This window comes from Myxocyprinus asiaticus, chromosome 3 (genome assembly GCF_019703515.2).
Source record: "Myxocyprinus asiaticus isolate MX2 ecotype Aquarium Trade chromosome 3, UBuf_Myxa_2, whole genome shotgun sequence".
In the NCBI taxonomy this organism is placed as follows: domain Eukaryota; kingdom Metazoa; phylum Chordata; class Actinopteri; order Cypriniformes; family Catostomidae; genus Myxocyprinus; species Myxocyprinus asiaticus.
The window spans coordinates 5,493,028-5,515,957 of NC_059346.1; the positions used below are offsets into that span (position 1 = coordinate 5,493,028).

Here is a 22,930-nt window from a genome sequence, read left to right on the forward strand (position 1 = left end):
TATGACTGATCATGCAAAAACATTCTCTTTTATTTAAGGATAGTGATCGTATAAAGCCATTTATTATCACATAGTTGTTTGGCTCCTTTTTAAATCATAATAATAACAGAAATCACCCAAATGGCCCTGATCAAAAGTTTACATACCCTTGAATGTTTGGCCTTGTTACAGACACACAAAGTGACACGCATAGGTTTAAATGGCAATTAAAGGTTAATTTCCCACACCTGTGGCTTTTTAAATTGCAGTTAGTGTCTGTGTAAAAATAGTCAATGAGATTGTTAGCTCTCACGTGGATGCACTGAGCAGGCTAGATACTGAGCCATGGGGAGCAGAAAAGAACTGTCAAAAGACCTGCGTAACAAGGCAATGGAACTTTATAAAGATGGAAATGGATATAAAAAGATATCCAAAGCCTTAAAAATGCCAGTCAGTACTATTCAATCACTTATTAAGAAGTGGAAAATTTGGGGATCTCTTGATACCAAGCCAAGGTCAGGTAGACCAAGAAAGATTTCAGCCACAACTGCCAGAAGAATTGTTCAGGATACAAAGAAAAACCCACAGGTAACCTCAGGAGAAATACAGGCTGCTCTGGCAAAAGATGGTGTGGTTGTTTCAAGGAGCACAATACGATGATACTTGAAAAAAATGAGCTGCATGGTTGAGTTGTCAGAAAGAAGCCTTTACTGCGCCAATGCTACAAAAAAGCCCGGTTACAATATGCCCGACAACACCTTGACACGCCTCATAGCTTCTGGCACACTGTAATTTGGAGTGACGAGACCAAAATAGAGCTTTATGGTGACAACCATAAGCGCTATGTTTGGAGAGGGGTCAACAAGGCCTATAGTGAAAAGAATACCATCCCCACTGTGAAGCATGGTGGTGGCTCACTGATGTTTTGGGGTGTGTGAGCTCTAAAGGCACGGGGAATCTTGTGAAAATTGATGGCAAGATGAATGCATTCTGTTATAACCTACAGTTGAATATGAATCCCATACGAAATAAAAGAAATGTGTTTTGCCTGCTCACTCATGTTTTCTTTAAAAATGGTACATATATTACCAATTCTCCAAGGGTATGCAAACTTTTGAGCACAACTGTAAATACAAAAATAGTAAGAATAGTATGGCAGCATGCCACACATGTACATAGTCTTCTCTACAGAACACTTAACGAGAAGCAGAAAGGGTTTATTTGGTGGTTAAACTATAACTTGGGCCGGTATAATGCCAATATTATTCTATTAAAGTTATTAAAACACAGAAATAAACAAAACACATCACAACAAACACATAAAACACATGTGTAAACAAGAAACACTTAATCGGTTACAGTGAAAGGCATGAATCAAAGGTATGCATCAGCATATGTGGGTGAGTGTAATTAGAGACGTGGCTCTTTTGCCTTAAAATGTCAATCAGCACTTTATAACCATCAATAAAATATTAAACTAAGCACGCACATGATATATCTGATCTTACCCTGGGACATTATCCAAGGGAGAGCCTTGACACACACACACACACACACACACACACACACACACACACACACACACACACACACCAAAACACACAACAGATACTGTTCCTGAGATCTAAATATGACTCACTGACAAACATAATCTAAGACATGTTACTCAGTGAAAAAAGAGATATATTAAGAAATAGAGAAGCTTGCATGCATATCAAAGAATATTCTGAATATTTCATTTAGTTATATAATGAAAGAATAACACTATGTAACACAATTTTTGTTCCTGGGTAGTAAGTGTTATTTCCTAATTGCTTATGCCTCAAAAGTATAGAAAATGGCTATTATTCCCCACAAACTTTGCTTTTGTGACCAGGACAGTGATATTTTGAAGTGTACCTATTTCCAATGAGAAAATTTTGTTCACATAAAGTCAGAAAAAAACAACATATGAATCCAAATTAACATGTATTTATACTAAAGTAATACAAAAATGACTACAAAAGATTTAGAAGTGAGTAGTTTTTCAAGATTTATGATTATACTGTAAATCACTTTCACGAATCAGCCCCCAAATGTCGTCTCCCATCATGTTCTCATTATACTGTCCTTGGTAGCGTCATTCGAAGTAGTATATCCTGTATATCCTGATGGAAGTGCTCGCCTTGCTCCTCCAAGTATGCTCCCATGTTCTCCTTGAATTTATCAAGATGAGCATCAAGGATATGGACTTTGAGGGTCATCCTACAGCCCATTGTGCCGTAGTTCTTCACCAGAGTCTCAACCAGCACCACATAGTTTACGGCCTTGTGATTGTCCAAGAAGTCTCGAACCACTGTGACAAAGCTGTTCCAAGCCGCTTTCTCCTTACTAGTGAGCTTCTTGGGGAATTCATTGCACTCCAGGATCTTCTTTATTTGTGGTCCGATGAAGACACCGGCTTTGACCTTTGCCAGCTTAGGGAAGAAGTCTTGAAGGTACTTGAAGGCTGCCGACTCCTTATCTAAAGCTCTGACAAATTGTTTCATTAGGCCCAATCACCTTCCGGGGGTCCACCAGTGGCTCCCACTTGACTTTGTTCCTCCTCACAGAGAACTCGGTCTGCTGTGGCTAGTCCCGCCTGTGGTAGTGCACCTTGGTGTCCCTGCTGTCGCAAAGGCAAAGATAGCAGGGAAACTTGGTAAAACCGCCTTGGAGACCCATCAGGAATGCCACCATTTTGAAGTCTCCTATGACCTCCCAGCCATACTCATCATACTTCAAGGCACTCAGCAAGGTCTTGATTTGTATCCACTTAGGCAACTAGAACTAAACTGAACTGGTGGGCTTAAGGCCCCTGTATTTATACTACTATTTATATTACTGGAAAGTTCTAGAAAGTTCTAGAAGTTATTCCAAGTTTACTCAGCACTGAATCTATCTGGAATGTTCTGGAAAATAGGTAAATTTCAAAATATCACTGTCCTGGTTACAAAAGCAAATTTTGTGGGGAATAATAGCCATTTTCTATACCTTTGAGGCATAAGCAATTAGGAAATAACACTACTAATGAGGAACCAAAAAAAAAAAAAAAAGAACTGTTTACACGGTGTAGTCAGATTATTTCATTTAGTTATATAATGAAAGAATATTCTGAATATTTAATTTAGTTATATAATAAAAGAATATTCAGATTATTTCATTTAGTGATATATAACGAAGGAACATCCTGCATATTTTAATTTAGCGATATAAAGAAAGAATATTCTGAAATTTTTTATTTGGGTTTAGGTTAGGGTATATTCTGAATATTTAATTGAACAAAATAACAAAACAATATTCTGAATATTTCATTTAGAGATATAACGAAAATATATTTTGAAGATTTTTATTTAATGATATAATGAAATAATATTTTGAATAAGTCAATATAACTAACAATATTCTGAATATTTTTATTTAGTGATTTAATGAAAAATTATTCTGAATATTTATTTTAGTGATATACCAAAATGATATTCTGAATATTTAACGTAGTGATAACAAAATATAATTCTTAATATCTTTTTAATGATATAATGATCAAAATATTTAATTGATTTAATGAAAGAATATTCTGAATATGTAATTTAAAGATATAACAAGATAATATTCTGAATATGTAATTTAAAGATATAACAAAAGAATATTCTGAATATTTAAAGATATAACAAAAGAATATTCTGAATATTGAATTTAATGATATAACAAAAGAATATTCTGAATATTTAAAGATATAACAAAAGAATATTCTGAATATTTAATTTCATGATATAACAAAAGAATATTCTGAATATTGAATTTAATGATATAACAAAATAATATTCTGAATATTTAAAGATATAACAAAAGAATATTCTGAATATTTAATTTCATGATATAACAAAAGAATATTCTGAATATTGAATTTAATGATATAACAAAAGAATATTCTGAATATTTAAAGATATAACAAAAGAATATTCTGAATATTTAATGATATAACAAAAGAATATTCTGAATATTTAATGATATAACAAAAGAATATTCTGAATATGTAATTTAAAGATATAACAAGATAATATTCTGAATATTTAATTTAAAGATATAACAAAAGAATATTCTGAATATTGAATTTAATGATATAACAAAAGAATATTCTGAATATTTAAGTATAACAAAGAATATTCTGAATATTTAAGATATAACAAAAGAATATTCTGAATATTTAATGATATAACAAAAGAATATTCTGAATATGTAATTTAAAGATATAACAAGATCATATTCTGAATATTTAATTTAAAGATATAACAAAAGAATATTCTGAATATGTAATTTCATGATATAACAAAAGAATATTCTGAATATTTAATGATATAACAAAAGAATATTCTGAATATTTAATTTAAAGATATAACAAAATAATATTCTGAATATGTAATTTAAAGATATAACAAGATAATATTCTGAATATTTAATTTAAAGATATAACAAAAGAATATTCTGAATATTTAATTTAGTGATATAACAAAATAATATTCTTAATATCTTTTTAATGATATAATGAAATAATATTCAAAATATTTAATTGATTTAACTTAAGAATATTCTGAATATTTAATTTAGTGATAATGAAAGAATATTCTGAATATTTTTATTTAGTGATATAACAAAATAATATTCTGAATATTTAACTTAAAGATATAACAAAAGAATATTCTGAATATTTAATTTAGTGATATATAATGATAGTTCAACCCACTGAACAAACAGACTAAACTTATCCTTTACAGCCTCGTTTTTAATCACGATAAATGTTATCAATTCCCTCATTAATACACGGTCTAGCACATTTTTTGTTTTCCAATTCTTTTATTTTTGTTTTGCTTTAATGAAATGTTGTAATGTTTCATGTCAGAGCTGGTTGGAAGTCTTTGAAAAACGTTATTGAAGAATTTTCTGAAACGTCTATAGAGAAAATTTATTAGAAATATACTTCTAAAAAACTGGGAGTGGCCACTGTTGAGCTGAAAGTTTGTGTGGTGGGTGGAGCAACAATGTGTTAATCAAACTCTTACCCATTCAGCTGTAAGCTCTCACCCTGGCTTTCCAGCAGGCCCCGCCTCTGGCCCATGGCCACCTCGCAGGCATTCTCATTGGAGTAGAGATTGATGGGTGTGTTATAGACTGAAGGGCGGGGCACTGCAGGCAGATGATTGAGTGAGCCAGCTGTCACATCAGTATCGGTAGGCAGAGCCAGTGGATTAGGACTGTGAGCTGAGGAGCCAAGTGCAAAAGAAGATGCAGGGGAGGGAATGGAGGCTATGTGTGGTGACCCCGCCCCTCTAAACGGACGAGCGCTCTTATTGGAGGATGCAGTGATGTGGGTGGGATTTATGATGTCAGATGAAGATGGAATGAAGTTTTTCATGGGAACGGGTTTGAGAACTTCCACAGAATCATCCTAAATATGGAGGGAAGCACATGCTGGACTCAAACACAACACAAAACATCAACAAGACAACAAATTAACAGACAAACACATAAAAATGAACGGCTAATACAAAAAAATGTTGTTGACTACACTGCTTGAAACCTAAATGATTGTTAATGGCTGTTCAGATTGGAACACTAGCTTGTTACTTATTGAATACTGTGCAGTATACACTACTGCACTGTATATACCGCCAACAGATACATGTTTCAAAGAGTAGTATGCAACATTTGTTTCACATGTTTGACTTCATGTTTCATGTTTAAATATTACTTGATTGTTTTTATTTTTTTATTTTGTATTATTATTAATATTTTTGTAATATACATGTTTCTATTGTGTATAATTTATATATTGATTGATAAGCTACCTTTAAAGGAACCATATATAAGTTTATTATTATTATGCCACGTGATAGATCAATGTAGCATACTTCCGTTTGAAACGTTTATGGTTGTATACTGTAATTTTTCACAATTTAAAAACTGGTAGGCAGCATACAGAATAAACAGTGCAGTAAGCGGCACACCGATATTACATTTCAAACACAGCCTGTATCTTCACATTGGCCTAAGAGCAATACAAAACGAATAATTGGCGAACGCAGAGGGAGCAGTACTATTTCAAACATGCAAAACTAAAACTAGCTAGCATATAGATCTTCGTCTGTCTGTCTGTCTCAGAGGGGTATGATAACATATACACACATAATTCATTCACAAACATCTCAGGCTGTGTGTTGTACGTGTAGTGTGGGTAAATCTCATACCTTTGATGCCACATCTGGTTTTGGAAGACTGGTTGCTCTGTTGGAACACAAACAATGAACAAAAACATTAATAACTCTTTGTGAGCACATCTGGAGCGGGCATTGGCATTACATACTGTAGGGAACGTCTCACTGTGGTTTTTAATACAATCATAAGCATGTATTCATAAAAACACAGAACAACCATATGGATGTTTGTTGAGAGGTCCTGAAATCATTTTGCCTCCAGGGGAGAACAGAACTAATCATTTCAGGTTTGCATCAACCACTAAAGAAACCAAGTCAGTTTTGGTTTTAAATTTGTATATGATGTTGCATCTTGATTTAAAGTGATAATGAGTGAGTGTGTGTGTGTGTGTGTGTAAGGCTGGCATAGTTTTATAGTATCTGTTACTGTCTCTAAGAATCGCTGCCTGACATCTGAACTCAAGACGTAACCTTTTAGAACAATCTTGCACATATCTCTATCTGTAGGTATCAGGCATTTATATCCTCTCTCTTTTCTCTGTAACCTTTGTATCTCTTTCAGAGAGCTGGATATAAGACTACACAACAAGAACGTCACTACCCTACAAAGCCAAAACACAGTAACTACAGTGACACTGAAACTAAGAGAAATGGCTTCAAAGTTCTTTGATTGTCCATCCAAATGTGGATTTTAAAATAGCCTCATAAAAATGTATACAAGCACACAAACACGTGTGATGTGACCTAAGTAGAGTACTTGATAGTGAGATCCAGTGGGTGGGGTTTAACGGGTATAGATCTGTCAGAGGGAGTGCTGAGAGGTCACACTGCTGCAGTTTTGAGGTAATAATCTGTACTCAGCACATTCAATATAGAACTGCAAGAATTGGGAGATGGGTAACTGTTAAGCCAGAGACAGAGAAAGAGAGAGAGTCTGCTCTTCTTTAATTAATGTTACCTCATTAATTTATTCCTTTTTGTTATATTCAAATGCACTGTTATTTTGTTTTGTTTAATTTTACTTTATTTTGTTTAGTTTTACTTTGTTTAGTTTTACCTTGTTTTGTTTTGTCTGTTTATTTTGTTTTGTTTCGTTTTACTTTGTTTTGGTTAATTTTATTTTGTTTTGTTTGACTTTGTTTTGTTACATTTTACTTTATTTTGTTTTACATTGTTTTGTTTTGTTTTACTTTATTTTATTTTGTTTTACTTTGTTTTGTTTTGTCTTTGTTTTAAATTTTACTTTGTTTTGTTTTGTTTCATTTTACTTTATTTTGTTTTACATTGTTTTGTTTTGTTTCGTTTTGCTTTGTTTAATTTTGTTTTGTTTCATTTAGATTTTTTTTCGTTTCATTTAATTTTGTTTCGGTTGGTTTGCACTGTCATTGTAATGTCATAAGTTTGTAAGATTCAAGAGACTTTACTGGCATGGTAAAATAATAAAATAAAAGTACAAGTAAGATTTTATTTGTTAAAGAGTGATGTTTGTAAAGACTTGATCTTTTGTCCTTTTATCCTCTTGTTTCTCAATAACGGAAAATGGGATTTTACCCAGCTGTGATGTAAAAGCCAATACACACACAGGACAGATTTCCCCAGAGGTGGGATGAGCTAAACTACTGGAGAGTGTGTGAGAGTGTGTTTGTTTTAGAGATACAAGTTTCATCTTACACTTTTAGTTCACATACAGTTGAGAAATTGCAGTACACACACACACACACACACACACAGTTTAGAGATAAAATGGTGTGGGGTGTAATGGAGTAATTTAATGCTTTAAGAGCTGTAATGTGAAGAAAAAAATACATATCATATAAATCATGTATGAGGCTTGTTCATGGGAGGGCAGACTGACATTATAACACACACAAACATACACACACACACACACACACTGAACAGTCTGAATCCGGCCTTGTAATCAAGACCCTGTGACCCAACCCAACACAACCTGTACTGTTAAATTTTAAAGGGATAATTCCCCAAACATTATAATTTTGTCATCATTCACTCATTGTTTCAAACCCAAAGGCTGATACCCTCAGTCATTGTACCGAATAAAGATGGAATGAAAGTGAATGTGTCTGAGGCCCTAGCATATTTTTGTTCCACTTAAGAAAGAAAGTCATAAAGGTTTGGTACAGAATGAGGGTTATAAATGACAACGATGTGTTTTTATTTCAGGGTGAACTATCCCTGTAAGATACATTTCTAACCCAAACCTGAAATCACTCACTCTTTTTTATTTTCTATCTTAGCTAGGAGACCCAGGGTGTACCCCAATTCGCAGGCCTATACTTACTAGAGCTGTCAAAATTAGCACGTTATCGCATGCGATTAATTAATAAAGTTTAACACGTTAATGTTTCTTAATCACGATTAACACATTTACTTTCAATACAGCATAAACACTGGTTAGAAGAGCGGAACCTTTGTAATGAAACTCTTAAGGAAACTGATCTCAGGGCAGTTTGAAAAGCACTTTATGTTCATCCTATCTCCATATACAGCCTTCAAAGGCAGCATTTTCCACTTTTTGGATGCAGCCACAAGTGATAAAATGATAGGGAAAGGAGTTCTTAATGCTAGTTGTTTTACAAAACAAGCCTAGATGGAACTGGTGACAGAAATCAAGTATTTTTCAGCCTGTGTAAGGCACATTTTAATTACCACAGAAGAACGTCAAGTCTTAACCATCACCAAAACACAGAATGAGACGTTTTTGTCTGCAAGCACTTTTCATGTGGAGTTCAAAGTGCCGCTTGACGCTGGCGTTGACGTTCTGACGCGAATCATAAACGCAGCTTCACAATTGCTGTAACAATGCGGATAGCCACAGTCTACCGGCAGATTAATATTGTGAAGGATGAGAGTTTAAGAGATTTAATGCCCATTGCAATGAAAATGCAACCTATGTGGGGAACTAGTTCTTTCAATCAGTCATACTCCCACTTAGACTTTGGGAAATGTTTAATGCTACTTGAATTGGAGCAATTTAGTGTATTTCTATCTTTATACTGTGGAAGGCTTTGTATGGAAAAAGTTAAAGTATTATATTGTTACATATTGTATTGTTTTCTTTTACTAAGAAGGACTTAAAGACATTTTGACCGAAATAGAAGTATATTTAGAGTAAAATTTCAGCACTTTCAAAATCTGTGATTAATCACGATTAACTACGGAAAATGTTGCGATTAAAAATGTAATGGACTGACAGCACCGATATTTATACTAGGCACTAAAAGTGTGGACTTTGCTGGTGATGGGAAATTCATACTTCTGAGTAAGTAGTAAGACAGTATGCCTGTTTTAAGACGTACTACAGTAGCATGTTGTAAAATTGTGTCTTGTGATTGTGTAAAGGGTTTGCATGTGTCAGCATCTTGCTTCATTCATTATCTTAAAATCTATTATTAGTTCACAGAATATAATAATAATAATAATAATAATAATAATGTAAATAGTTGATTGAAATAAATGTAAATGAATTCCTCGCCACTTTTATACATCTAAAATAGTCAAAGAAGAACCGTCACAAATTCCCAAAGGTGGTGGGTAATTTTAACTAAAAAAGATGTGGGGATGCCCACTGTGAAAGTCCACTGGAAATAGTACATTAAACAGGCACCTTTAGCATACCATTTCCAATGCACTGTGATTTGGGTTGCACTAAATCCATTCTCAGATACTATTTAGAATGGAGTGTAGGCAAATTGGGGTGCAGCATTAGACGCAAATGCAATCCAATTGACAGCAATTCTACAAGCAACAGTGAATCTAAATGCAATCCAATCGAACAGCAAGACTTCACTGACCAATGCTTTACTGCCAACTAAAGCTTTACCAGCGAAACAGTGGGGGACGCTGCATCTATGTGCACTCAGGATGGACTTCAAAAACACTTAATCATAAATCTCATATTAATCTTACAGTTAAATTAATATCCTTTAGTTGCCCGCCAAAAATCTACTCAGTTTAGTCAATTAATACATGACTTGTATTACACATAGCTAACTAACATCAGCATTATATTCATATTGTTTAGCCAGAGGAGATCTGGCCCCCCAGCTCAGCCTGGTTTCTCCTAAGGTCATTTTTTCTCCACTAACTGACATCTTATGGAGTATTTTGTTTCTTGCCAGTAGCCTTTGCCTTGCTCACTGGGGACTTAAAAACATTAAGGCATGATTGTTCGATGAAGCTGCTCAATGGGGACTTTAAGACATTACAGACACTACAGTTTGATTTTCTGTTAAGCTGCTTTGAAACGATGTGTATTGTGAAAAGCGCTATTCAAATAAAAATGACTTGACTTGACACACAGATTTTCGCAGCTCAAATATGATGGACTGTGTGTGCATGCATGCGCAAATCGAATTATGTAAAAATGAAAACATACATAATATTTTTCCCCTTCAATCTCAAATCCAAACTCAATGCAAGCCCAATGTTATCTACATGAAAAACTGAGGCGAACTTGGATTGAAAGCCGATTCAAGTCGGGTAGCGGTCCTACCTACTCTGGAATCTATCACTCAGTCTCTCTTTACTGTTTATTTTCTTATTGTTTCACCGTCTCCTAACCAGACATGATGCGACACCGTGACACACAATAAACGGTATCTTATCCATGTTAAACAGAGTTTTTGTCCTAACCAGCCATGACACATGATGAACGACAGAGCTTTCTATTTTTAAAATTGTTTCTATTTCTGCGACGTCGCGCCGGGCAGGACAGTCAACAAATGAAAAAAAAGTGGATAAGTGGAAAGTGGATATTTATAGTAAAAAAGGACTTCTGTTTCTCACCCACACCTATCATATAACTTCTGAAGACATGAATTAAATGACTGGAGACATATGGATTACTTTTATGCTGCCTTTATGTGCTTTTGGACCTTCAAAGTTCTGGCCACCATTGACTTGCATTGTATGGACCTACAGAGCTGAAACATTCTTCTAAAAATCTTCATTTGTGTTTTAGCAGAAGAAATAAAGTCATACGCAACTAGGATGGCATGAGGGTGAGTAAATGATGAGAGATTTTTCATTTTTGGGTGACCTATCCATTTAACAAACTAAAACAGAGAAAATGGTGCATTAATTGAATCGTCCATTTCAAACATTGAGCCAATTCATGGAGATACTCTGAAAGAGTCATGATCTGAATCAAATGGATGTCAAGTTGTTTATATACCTTAAGGGTTTTTATTTCTGGAACGATTTTGAAAGCCAATTGACGAGGACTGTGAACAGACCAAAATAAGTGTTTTATGGTGCTGGGGTTACCCAAAAGTGGACTGGGTTGGAATCCAGCTGGTTTAATTAAATCAAGCTAAACTTCCCCTCCAATCGGTCAACAAAGACTTCCCAAAAACCCAAGTAATCAAGCAACCCGTCGCCTCTCTGTGAAGAGTGGAATCCTGGATGAATTCTGTGCAAAATTGCCCTAAACAGTTCTGGTCAGTTTGATTTGAGCTCTGATTAAGATTTGGCATTTGTGTGTATTTTTAAGCATTTAGAACCAGTTGTTTGGATGTGGTAATAAGACAACGCCCCATAACTTGGCAAAAACAAACCGTATATGCACAAGTAAAAAGATACATAAAACACACATACTGAACACACAATCAAAAAAACACAATCAAGACTCGGAAAAACAGCGTTTCATTAAAAAAAAAGATTTGCTGTTGGGATTTAGCTTAGTTTACATACATTCTGTCAAGCTGTTGAGAGAGGGCTTTTAAGGGCAAAAAAACCCCTACAAAAACATGGAAAAAAATGTCGATCAAAACTGTTATAAATCGGGGGATATAAACGCATCTTTAGCTCACTGACGTCCAAAGACTTCCGAACAAGCTTGTTCAGAAAAAGCCTCTTTATGATTATGATGCAACAACGAGCTCATTAACATACTACTGCCCACATTTACATATTAACCCCTATTCAGCATTCAACAACTTGGCCAACTTGGCCCAATTTCCTTTTTAGGGAAATCAGCCTACAAATGGCTTACTTATAGTTACCACCACACATTAAGCTTGGAAAGAATACAGTAATTTAAAGGGGTCATGACACGCATTTGTATTATTTTAAATTTGTTCCTTAAAGTTCACTTATAATATTAGTAACACTTTTTGCAGACAAAACAGCCATATATTTGTAAAACATGTTCATTTCCCCCCTCATTCAGACCCTCTGTCAGAAACACTCAGCTTTGGTACTGCTTCTCCTTTAAGACCTGACAGTACACGCCCACTGTTATGATTGGCTGTCTGTTCTTGACTGACCTGCTCTCTCTGCTTGCCATCTCACTGCTCACCACTACTGGACAGGGCTACGAAAGTGATTAAAGGTTAAGTAGGTGTTGACGTGTTGCTGTGGAGGCGGTCAGATGCAAATGTCCACCACACTGTGACATCACAATGTGGAGGAAGTAGAGAACAAGTCGTTTTGGCAAACTGGTTTTAAAAATGTCTCTTTTTGCAGTGAAGAGGACGTTTTGAGTTTTGAAACTTACAGTATTATTTTATAGTACAATGATCTCTTAAATGTAAAAAGATCAAGCGAAATTTGATTCCTCATATCATGACTTCTTTAAAAAAAATTACAAATATACACACTTCAGCTATATGTTCAAGTCTAAGGGTCAGAGAGAGGGTGGAAAATGTAAATTATGACTGTTTTTGGGGAACGCAACCTTGACTAACATTATAAGTGGACTTCAGAGAAAAACTAAAATGATATATTTATGATGTCTCAGATGTTTCTCCTAAAATTCAAACCATGCCCCTTTAAAACAAGTACACATGCATGAAAGAATGCACTAGAATAGAAGCACATGCTTTGATATGACATCTGATTTAAGCATCTCTGAGTTCATCTGATGGCAAGTGAGATTACTGTGAGATCTTCGAAACTGACCTTCAACAGGAACACAAACGAGACGAAAACAATAAAATAATTGACTTCATGTGCTTTTAATTAACATGGAGTCACTCTTTCTCTGTGTAATCTGCAGTAATCTATGAGAATCAACACAAAACTCGTAAAACTCCAAATCTCTCCACCATAACTGCAGGTAAAGCTGAGTCTGGCATCAACATGGCTCTCCAATAAAACTCAAATGGCGTCCATTAGCACTAAAAGGCCCATATGCACACATAAACACACACTGTCTGTTTAGTGTTGGGCACTGCCAGATAAATAACATTTCTTGTGACCTGTTTCATGCCGTTTTTGTTCTGCACAAATGCACAATGGGTTAAATCACTTGATAGTCACTGCAGACTGCTGATTACCAAAACAACTAATTACAGTAAAACAACATCAATAATATAAAGAGCAGAAATCTCTATGAATTCTTAATAACAACTAATTAAATGCTCCCAATAAGTTCCTTTTGACCAAACAAATGTGCTTAAATTATTCATGTGCAAGGGCTTACTGGTATTCGCTACAACCTCAGTTATGTACTGAGTTAGTAGTACTCAAAATCTTAATTTTATGGATTTTTAAGCCAAAGAAGTTGAAGGAACTCAAAATTATTATTTTACTTTATGAATCGCTCTACGTTCAATTTATACTAATTCATATTTTGTGTTGTATACATTAATGCAAATAAAGTAAAGCTAAAAATTGCATGAATACAAAAATATGTACGTTTCTGAGTAGAAGCTATTTATATTCTTACGTTAAGCTTGTGGAGCAATCTAATTGATTTTTTTCTTTTTCGGTGTACTGTTTTTCAAAACAAAAATGCCATAGTTTGTTTTATAGAAATTCATTTAGCCCTATAAAAATTAGTCATGAACTTTTTAGATATGTTAATGTCGTTAATAGCTCAACTATTAATTAGCACTAGCTATTAATAACTCAGCTCAACTCAAAATCAAAGCTTAATCAAACGTAAAAATATGCAAGATTATTTACAATTGCACCTATTTGTGTAATACAATAATAATATCACTATTTTCATTATTTTTGGTCGTTAAATGTATCTTATTTCACCACCGGTGCTACCAAATCAGGTGCTGGTGCCACCTTCTGTAGAACTTGGAGGCATCGGTGCCACTGTTTTAAAGTGTTAGTCTGGAGCCCTGGCCAGATGTGTTATTATTTTAATAGCTAGCTATTATGTTTATGTTTACTAAGTAAGATCTAACTATGACCGGGTTGGGTTTTTGGCAGTGCTGAGAATGCAACCAGCACTCACTTTGCGCTATTAATTGCATTCTGAAACATTTCAGAACACAATTAAATATAAGATTGACCTTGTGTGACTAAAAAAAGTTTGTATTCACATTCTTGTGTCGAGTATGATTGGGCCGCAGAGTACACCAACCAAAAAGAGCTGTGTGTTTGTTTCATTCTGCAATCCCTAACTTTAACTCACGCACGTACTGCTGGTTTCAGGTGGTGCTGATGCTGGTTAAGTTCTATTAATACTCAAGCCCAAGTAAAACTGAGAGAGGGTGATTAGTTTACAATCACTAAATATCAAATCAACACTCTGCACACACACCATACTTTACCATGTGTGCTTAACTGGCATTTAAATATGTGCGAGATGAAGTAATTGTCTAATTTGTACTCTCTCCTTTATAAATCACTTTTGACACTGCTCATGTTTCTGTCAGTCACTGCTGGTCTCTCTCATGTTTTGATTTCCACTGGACCAATCCATGAGTGTTCTTCTGTCACCACTGGGCACACTGTTTCCAAACGATTGTGTGTTAGTGTGTGTGTGTGTCAAGGCCTAAGGCCATATGTTCTCTCATGGTTAGCTGTGGTGCTCATGTAGGCAATGGAAGTTCTAATTTGGCTTGCATCCTTTCAGAGACATATCCTATCAATAAAGTGAGAAAAATAAGAAACACTTATTCCTTCGGCTTAACAAACAGAATAAAGTAACTGGCATACACACATTAGCACAAAACACTCACAACTACATAACACTCTACACACACAAGTACCATTTAAAGTGGGACATTTCTCTATTTTAGTGTGTTAAACAGATAGTTCACCCAAAAATGAAAATTCTCTCATCATTTACTCACCCTCATGCCATCCCAGATGTTTATGACTTTCTTTGTTCTGGTGAATACAAACAAAGATGTTTAGAAGAATATTTCAGCTCTGTAGGTCCATAAAATGCAAGTGAATGCTGGCCAGAACTTTGAAGGTGCAAAAAGCACATAAAAGCAGCATAATAGTAATCCAAATGACTCCAGTGGTTTAATCCATGCCTTCAGAAGTCATATGACAGGAGTGGGTGAAAAACAGATCACATTTTTAAGTCCTTTTTACTATAAATCCCCACTTTTATACAGCCCTTCTTTTGTTTTTGGCAACATTCTTTGTGCATATTGCCACCTACTGGACAGGGAGGAGAATGTATAGCAAAAAAGGATTTAAATACTGATCTGTTTCTCACCCACCCCTATCATATAATTTCTGAAGATATGGATTTAGCCACTGGAGTCTCATGGATTATGTTATGCTGCCTTTATGTGCTTTTTTGAGATTCAAAGTTTTGGACCCTTTTGACTTGGATTGTACGGGATGGCATGAGGGTAAGTAAATGATAGGGGTGTAATGGTTCTCTCATCTCACAATTTGGTTCAGTTCACAATACTAAGCTCACAGTTCGGTTCACGATTCTTTAGTTTAAACTAAGCCTGAATCAAGAAAAGTAAAGATTGAACTTTTTTATTATTATCATTACTTTACAGGCATATGCCATATAGTTTGTTTCCTTAAAAATGTAGCTAAAAGTACTGTTCTTAAAAGAGCTAAATGATGCATCAGAGATGTACTGGGACTAAAACAACCCAGAACAGGGCAATGGTGACACCAAATGGAAATATTAGCCAATAATTCTGCTTACTAAAAATACAGAATTATGTTAAATATATGCTGCTTACACACTGTCACTGATTACAAACATTTAAAATATTTTAAATTAAAATTGTATATTTTGAAAATAGTATTGTCTCTGATTACATTAAAAAATACATATTTAATGGAAGTCCATGCTTATCCAGTTAAATAATAATAATTTAATAATTAAATCAAATCAGACATGACATTTGACATTAGGATTATATTCCCCCAGAGCATTATTATACATAATATTCAGCATTATATAAAGTAGATTAATATTGCACTCTCATTAAACCTCTGTAAACTTTAATTTTCTCTGGCGCTGTCAGAGCAGATCAGTTTCACGCTTCAAATGGACATTCGATACCTCACGCTGAAAAGGCTCATCTCATCTCGCTCCCATTCCTGGTTTCACTTTCAGCCGAGCTGATGGTACAAGTGTAACACCCGTGGATGCTAGTGTGCAATCGTATTTTAGAGCTCCTAGTGCCAATGAAGCGATTTCCATTTGTATACCTGAGTTACATAGGCGTGGGACGCAGGGCCGTAGCCAGTGGGGTGAAAGGTGGTAACGATTCTAGGGGCCCCAAGGTCCAGGGGGGCCCACAACATATTCGAAAATGTATTAGAAGCATTTATTTATTTATTTTTGTCACACATTATACATTTGCACATATACAGTGAAATGTTTTGTTTTTTTTTCACATATCCCAGCTGGGGTCAGAGCGCAGGGTCAGCCATGATACGGCGCCCCTGGAGCAGATAGTGTCAAGGGCCTTGCTCAAGTGCTCAAAAGTGACATCTTGGCAGTGCTGGGGCTTGAACCCCCAAACTTCTGGTCAGTCACCCAGAGCCTTAACCACTGAGCCACCACTGATTATTTTAATAGGTAAGGGGCCCATAGCAATATATAGTCAGGGGGCCCAGAATTTCTTGCTATGGACCTGGTAGGACGTCACGTGTATTGGATAGAACAGGATGCTCATCGTCACATTTTTGAACCGCGATTCATCGTGCCATGATAAACCGTTACACCCCTCATAAATGATGAGACGATTTTCATTTTGGGGCGAACTATTCCTTTAATTTCGACATACTAATACACATACAATGAACAATAAACTATCAACAAACAAATGAATGAATGAATAGTATATTTATAAATGAACATTAACCATGATTTACAGATGATCTGTTATTGGTCATAGTTGGTTCATGACATTAACTAATGTTATTACATGGCTCTCTGGTGTCCTCTAATCTGATTTGTCAATCGCGCCATTTCAGAAATCTGATATTTCTGAATAACAATCACACATCTGGAGAAAAACTGATATCAGACCGGTCATCCGGGTATTGCGTGTCATCATTTCAATCTGTCAATCTCTACAAGTAAGCTAATAAAATAATTTCAAGTCAAATCAATGTTTCATGTCCATTTATTTATTTAATTGTCAATCAGTCTTGTAATAAGTGGGATACAGAGCAGTCAGACGGTCATTTTTGCAACATAAATACCAACAGAATGCAAACCGTAGGTGGAATGCAGCTGTTTCTGGAAACACCAAGGTCTCTTTCATCTCACTTAATAACATAATTTCAACTCAAATTAATATTTCATGTCCATTTAATTATTTATATGGTAAGTAGCTATGTAATAAGCTGGATAAGCGGGGTCATTATCAAAAAAACAAAAAAAACAAAAAGCTTTTCATGGGATCCCGATCACCCTGTCTGGGATTATTTTGCGATAATGACCAGCTGACAGTAGATATTCCCTTACTAAATGCATAATCAACAAACATGAACTATCATTAGTTAATGAAGTAGGTGTCATAAACTACCAATGAACAATTTACAGGATCTATTAATCTTGGTTAATGTTAACTCATAAATACACAGATGAGCCAAAACATTATGACCACCTGCCTAATATGCTGTTGGTCACTGATGTGCACAGAATGGGGGCAGCAAGTGTGCAAGTGCGATTTGTAAATCACGGGTGTATTAAAGAAAATTAAGCGGAGTGCACGCCTTAAGCAGATCGGGGGCGGATTCCAATCGCAAGTTATCCTCCCTATGCCCTATACTCACTCCGAACTGCAGAGCCCTTGAAGTGGGTACTCTGAAGGAAACATGGCATTACAGTCTTGTGGAAGGGCCCTCCGAAAAAAGATTCATTTTCTCACTTTCGTTTTGAACGAGCTTTCGAGTGGCATCCCCTCCCACAGCAATGCCCTTCAAGAAAGCAAAAAATGCAGTTTTGAATTTGCATCGAAGTGCTGTTACCTCAGTAACTGACCTGTTACCTAGACGAGTAACAGGTCAGATAAAAAGTCCACTCCATGTATTGTGTTGTAAATTCATCAAAAGAATAATACTCGATTGCTACCGCATTTCCGAAAACACGTATCACTAGTGTAGACAGGAGCAGTCGTTTCGCTTTCAGTGATATAAATTCAGTTAATCTTTTATAGAATACTGACGTAAACTGAAGGAGCTGTCTGGTTCAGCCAAAGCCAGTTTGGTTTAGTCGAAACTAATAAGCCATTAGACTAATCACTTTCAGAAAAATACCATTAGTCTACCACAGTACTACCACTCCCTATCCACAATATTCACAGCAAGTCCTCTCACTGTATTTCACTAGGTGGGTGGAATTTCCGGTTGGCTAGCGGAAGTGCGATTGGTTGGTGTTTTGTGTGTAGCCAGTCACTGTTTGCTTGTGTGACGCTCCTGTTCTATCCGTTCCGTACGGGACTTGAACCGGTGTCTCCAACATGGGAGGCGGGTGCGCTAACAAGGAAGCTAAAGGCTACAGCCTCTAACATCACTCGCTAGTGCACCTCTTGAGGTCAGGATAGGGTTGCATCAGCTGTGCGTAAGTTCTCACGTAAGTTAGGACGTAAAGTTCATACTAAGGGCTTAGTAACTACTAGTTAGTCTGTAACTAAGTCAGTGCTTAATTTGGTTGCACCACCTGTTCTTAAGGCAAGACTTGACTAGTACGTCGTAAGCTCTCCGTAATGCGTAGTTGCATAATATGACGTTTACCTGAATTTATCCAATAAGCAGCCTTCAAATTTGTACACAGAACCGTTAAAAAGCTGTGAATTTCAGTTTGATCTTGTTACGGTTGATGTTCAAATCTTGTTTGCTCATGTAACTGTCAACTGTAACGAATTATATCCCCATTAAAATAGGATACGTAATAAAAATCGATTTGATAAATATATTTGCCCTGTGTAAATAACAATATATAGGAACTGTATCTAAAATAAATAAGGGGTAATAAATAAATACTCATACAACAGGCTGGAAAAATAGACATTTATTCATTTTAATATCCTATATATATATATATATATATATATATATTGAATGTGTTGACACCGGGCGACGCACCCTAAAAACGGCACCGTTAGATCGGATTCATGCTGAAGAGACGCTTAAAAGTACGTTTTTTTTTCTCTCTTGTAAATGTAAACGAGTGTAAATGTCAACATCATACTGTATGTCGAAATGATTGATGCCTGTCACGCAAAACATGAGCTCATTGATGTCATAAAATATTAGTCTGCTTTTTTATTCCACCCGTTACTCCTGGTCGGAGGCTTCCGTAAATATTTAGTTCATACGTAGGGTTACGTCCTACCTAAGTTTAATGGTGCAACGCTCAAATAATTAGCTGTGCGTAAATTGTGACTTAGTGGCCATTTACGCCACAACTAGGCTAAGTTTTAACTTACGCACAGCTGGTGCAACCGGCTCCAGGAGAGTGAGGTTTATACACATTGCACAGCTATCTATCAGCTGGCCACCATTACACTTGCGTGTCATGCAGTTAGATTCTTGCTTTTTAAATGTTGTAAGATGTTTTTAAAATTCCCAGGACAATGTGTGCAGTTAATGGTTATCCTAATAATCAAGCGAAACTTAAGTTTTATCTAAAACAGCAATGTTATGATCAGAAACCACTCACAAAGCAAAGCGCTCCAGTCCCAGATGCTGCTTCTTCCATCGGCTGCCTACAGAAGGATTGACTTAGAAATATCTGTTTGAAAAAGCTTGGAATAATTTGTTTGTGTGCTCTTTTCACTTTATTGGCAAGAAGTTAACAGTGGGGATTACTTATATTATCCACCGTTACGATCCGGCTTCGATAGAAGTCCAGAAACGGAGCGCAATGAATTACATAAATGATAGCATTATTGTGCTAACAGGTGTGTGTACATGTGCTGAAAGTTCATTAGACATTTTGAGAGTTTGTTTATTTCTATTCAGCTTTGGCCTTTGTGAACGCTTCACGTGTTTTGAAATTGCATTATTACGGAGTATAATATGGAACGGTGTTTTTCCTGAACTGTCTATGAGTAGAGACGATGTTTTCAACTGTTTTCATGCTGTGATGCTAAATGGATAAATTCTACAGTGGAAGACCATAATTATTAGATGAGACATGTACAGTAGTGAGATGTTTTATCACATTTGAAATTGACTGTATTCTGATCTTCCTCTGTCCTGCATTTTCCTGCCTGCAATTCACTTTCTTTTGAGTGTCTTTGCAGAATGTGCATGTCTTCCCTTAAGGGGAAAAGGTGATTTGGAAAACAGTGTGGACATTAATTCAGTACCAACTAAATTTATTTGTACAGCTAGTGCTTTTAATAATACAAACTGTTTATGTTGTGTACAATGTTTATAATGTATGTCCAAGTAAATATGTTTATTTGCATTGCATGTAGTTCTTTTTGTATGGTACAGTTTAACGTGTGGCTGCTAATACATCGTTAATTCCTACACAAGAACAATACATTCAGTCCATCAACAGGATCAGTTGTTCAGACAACACTAAAACATTTAATGTAGGTTATAGCATTTAGATACGGCGATATGTAAACTAACAATTATAAAGCTAGATTGATCTTACTAAACATTCATCTCCAGAAGAAAATGGTAAAATACTCAAAAAGCAAAGAAATTAGTTAAGTATTTCAAATTACTACTCATTCAAAAAAAGAAATGTCTATCTTTCTGCCCGTCCCTGCTAAGGTCTGTGTACGTCACTGCTGTTGGTCCTACACGTGCTGCCAAATCAGCACCAACCTGCTGAGGCATGGACTCTACAAGACCCCTGAAGGTGTCCTGTGGTATCTGGCACCAAGACATTAGCAGCAGATCCTTCAAGTCATGTAAGTTGCGAGGTGGAGCCACCGTGGATCATACTTATTGGTCCAGCACATCCCACAGATGCTCAATTGGATTGAGATCTGGGGAATTTGGAGGACAGGGCAACACCTTAAACTTCTTATCAAGTTCCTTAAACCATTCCAAAACAATGTGTGCATTGAGATTATCCCTTACTTAATGCATTATCAACAAACATGAACTATCAATGAACAACAGTATTCACAAATGAGCCAAAACATTTTGACCAATCACAGGTGAAGCGAATAATGTTGATCATCTCCTCACAAGGCCACATGTCAAGTTCTGGGTAGACTAGATGGTAAGTGAACAATCAGTTCTTGTAGTCAATGTGTTGAATGCAGGAGAAATGGGCAGGAGTAAAGACCTGAGCAACTTTGACAAGGGCCAAATTGTTATGGCTCAGATCATCTCTGTAACATCAAGGCTTGTGGGGTGCTCCCGGTCAGCAGTGGTGAGTACCTACCAACAGTGGTCCAAGGATGTACAAACCGGCGACAGGGTGTTAGGCTGGGCAACGGAGGCTATCCTGTCTGGTCCAAACCTTGAGAAGGTATAATGTGGCACTGTAAGTCACAGAAAATTTCTATGATGGTTACAGTAGGAATGTGTCACAACATACAGTGCATCACATCCTGCTGGGTATGGGGCTGTGTAGCTGCCGAATGCCCATGATGACCCCTGTCCACCATTGAAAGCACCTATAATGGGTACCTGAGCATCGGAACTGGACATTGGAGCAGTGGAAGAAGATCGCCTGGTCCAATGAGTCCCATTTTCTTTTACATCACATGGACAGCCGTGTACTTGTGCGCTGTTTAACTGAGGAAGTGATGGCATCAGGATGCACTATGGGAAGACGACAAGTCGGTGAAGTTAGTGTGATGCTCTAGGCAATGTTCTGCTGGGAAACCCTGGGTCCGGCCATTCGTGTGGATGTCAATTTAACACGTGCCACCTACCTAAACATCGTTGCAGACCAGGTACACCCCTTCATGGCAACGGTACACCCTGATGACAGTGGCCTCTTTCAGCAGGATAATGTGCCCTGCAACACTGCACACATTGTTCAGGAATAGTTTAAGGAACATGATGAAGAGTTCAAGGTGTTACCCTGGCCTCCAAACTCCCCATATCTCAATCCGATTGAGCATCTGTGGGATGTGCTGGACCAACAAGCCCGATCCATGGCGGCTCCACCTCGCAAGTTACAGGACTTGAAGGATCTGCTGCTAATGTCTTGGTTCCAGATACCACAGGACACCTTTAGGGGTCTTGTAGAGTCCATGCCTTGGTGGGTAGGCACTGTTTTGGCGGCACACGTAGGACCAACAGCATATTAGGCAGGTTGTCATAATGTTTTGGCTCATCAGTGTATTCATGAGTTAACATTAACCAAGATTAATAAATGCTTCAGATTGTTCATTGGTAGTTTATGACACCTACTTCATTAACTAATATTAACGTATAGAACCTTTTTGTAAAGTGTTTCCGCAAATTCTAATGAACATTTGGAAAGCTGTTCCTGGATCCTAGAATTTTCTCTTTCTCACCTTTCTGCTGTTATAAACATGCCCCAGTGTGGATAGATGCCATATGTTGCTTTCATGGGGCAGATGTGCCCTGTT

At 36.3% G+C, this 22,930-nt stretch overlaps 1 protein-coding gene across 4 annotated transcripts in view; it reads right to left on the bottom strand.

The window, feature by feature from the left end:
- LOC127420132 (PDZ and LIM domain protein 5-like) overlaps nucleotides 1–22,930 on the bottom strand; it is a 71,381-nt gene that overhangs the window by 24,735 nt on the left and 23,716 nt on the right. For 2 of the 4 annotated variants that reach the window (XM_051662176.1, XM_051662166.1), the window contains exons 4-5: nucleotides 6,243–6,279; nucleotides 5,058–5,443 (exon numbers count right to left, since the gene is read on the bottom strand). In XM_051662176.1, the coding sequence (XP_051518136.1) occupies nucleotides 5,058–5,443; nucleotides 6,243–6,279 (423 nt within the window). The remainder of the gene's footprint in view (nucleotides 1–5,057; nucleotides 5,444–6,242; nucleotides 6,280–22,930) is intronic. The other 2 variants (XM_051662192.1, XM_051662185.1) reach the window with 1 other exon arrangement.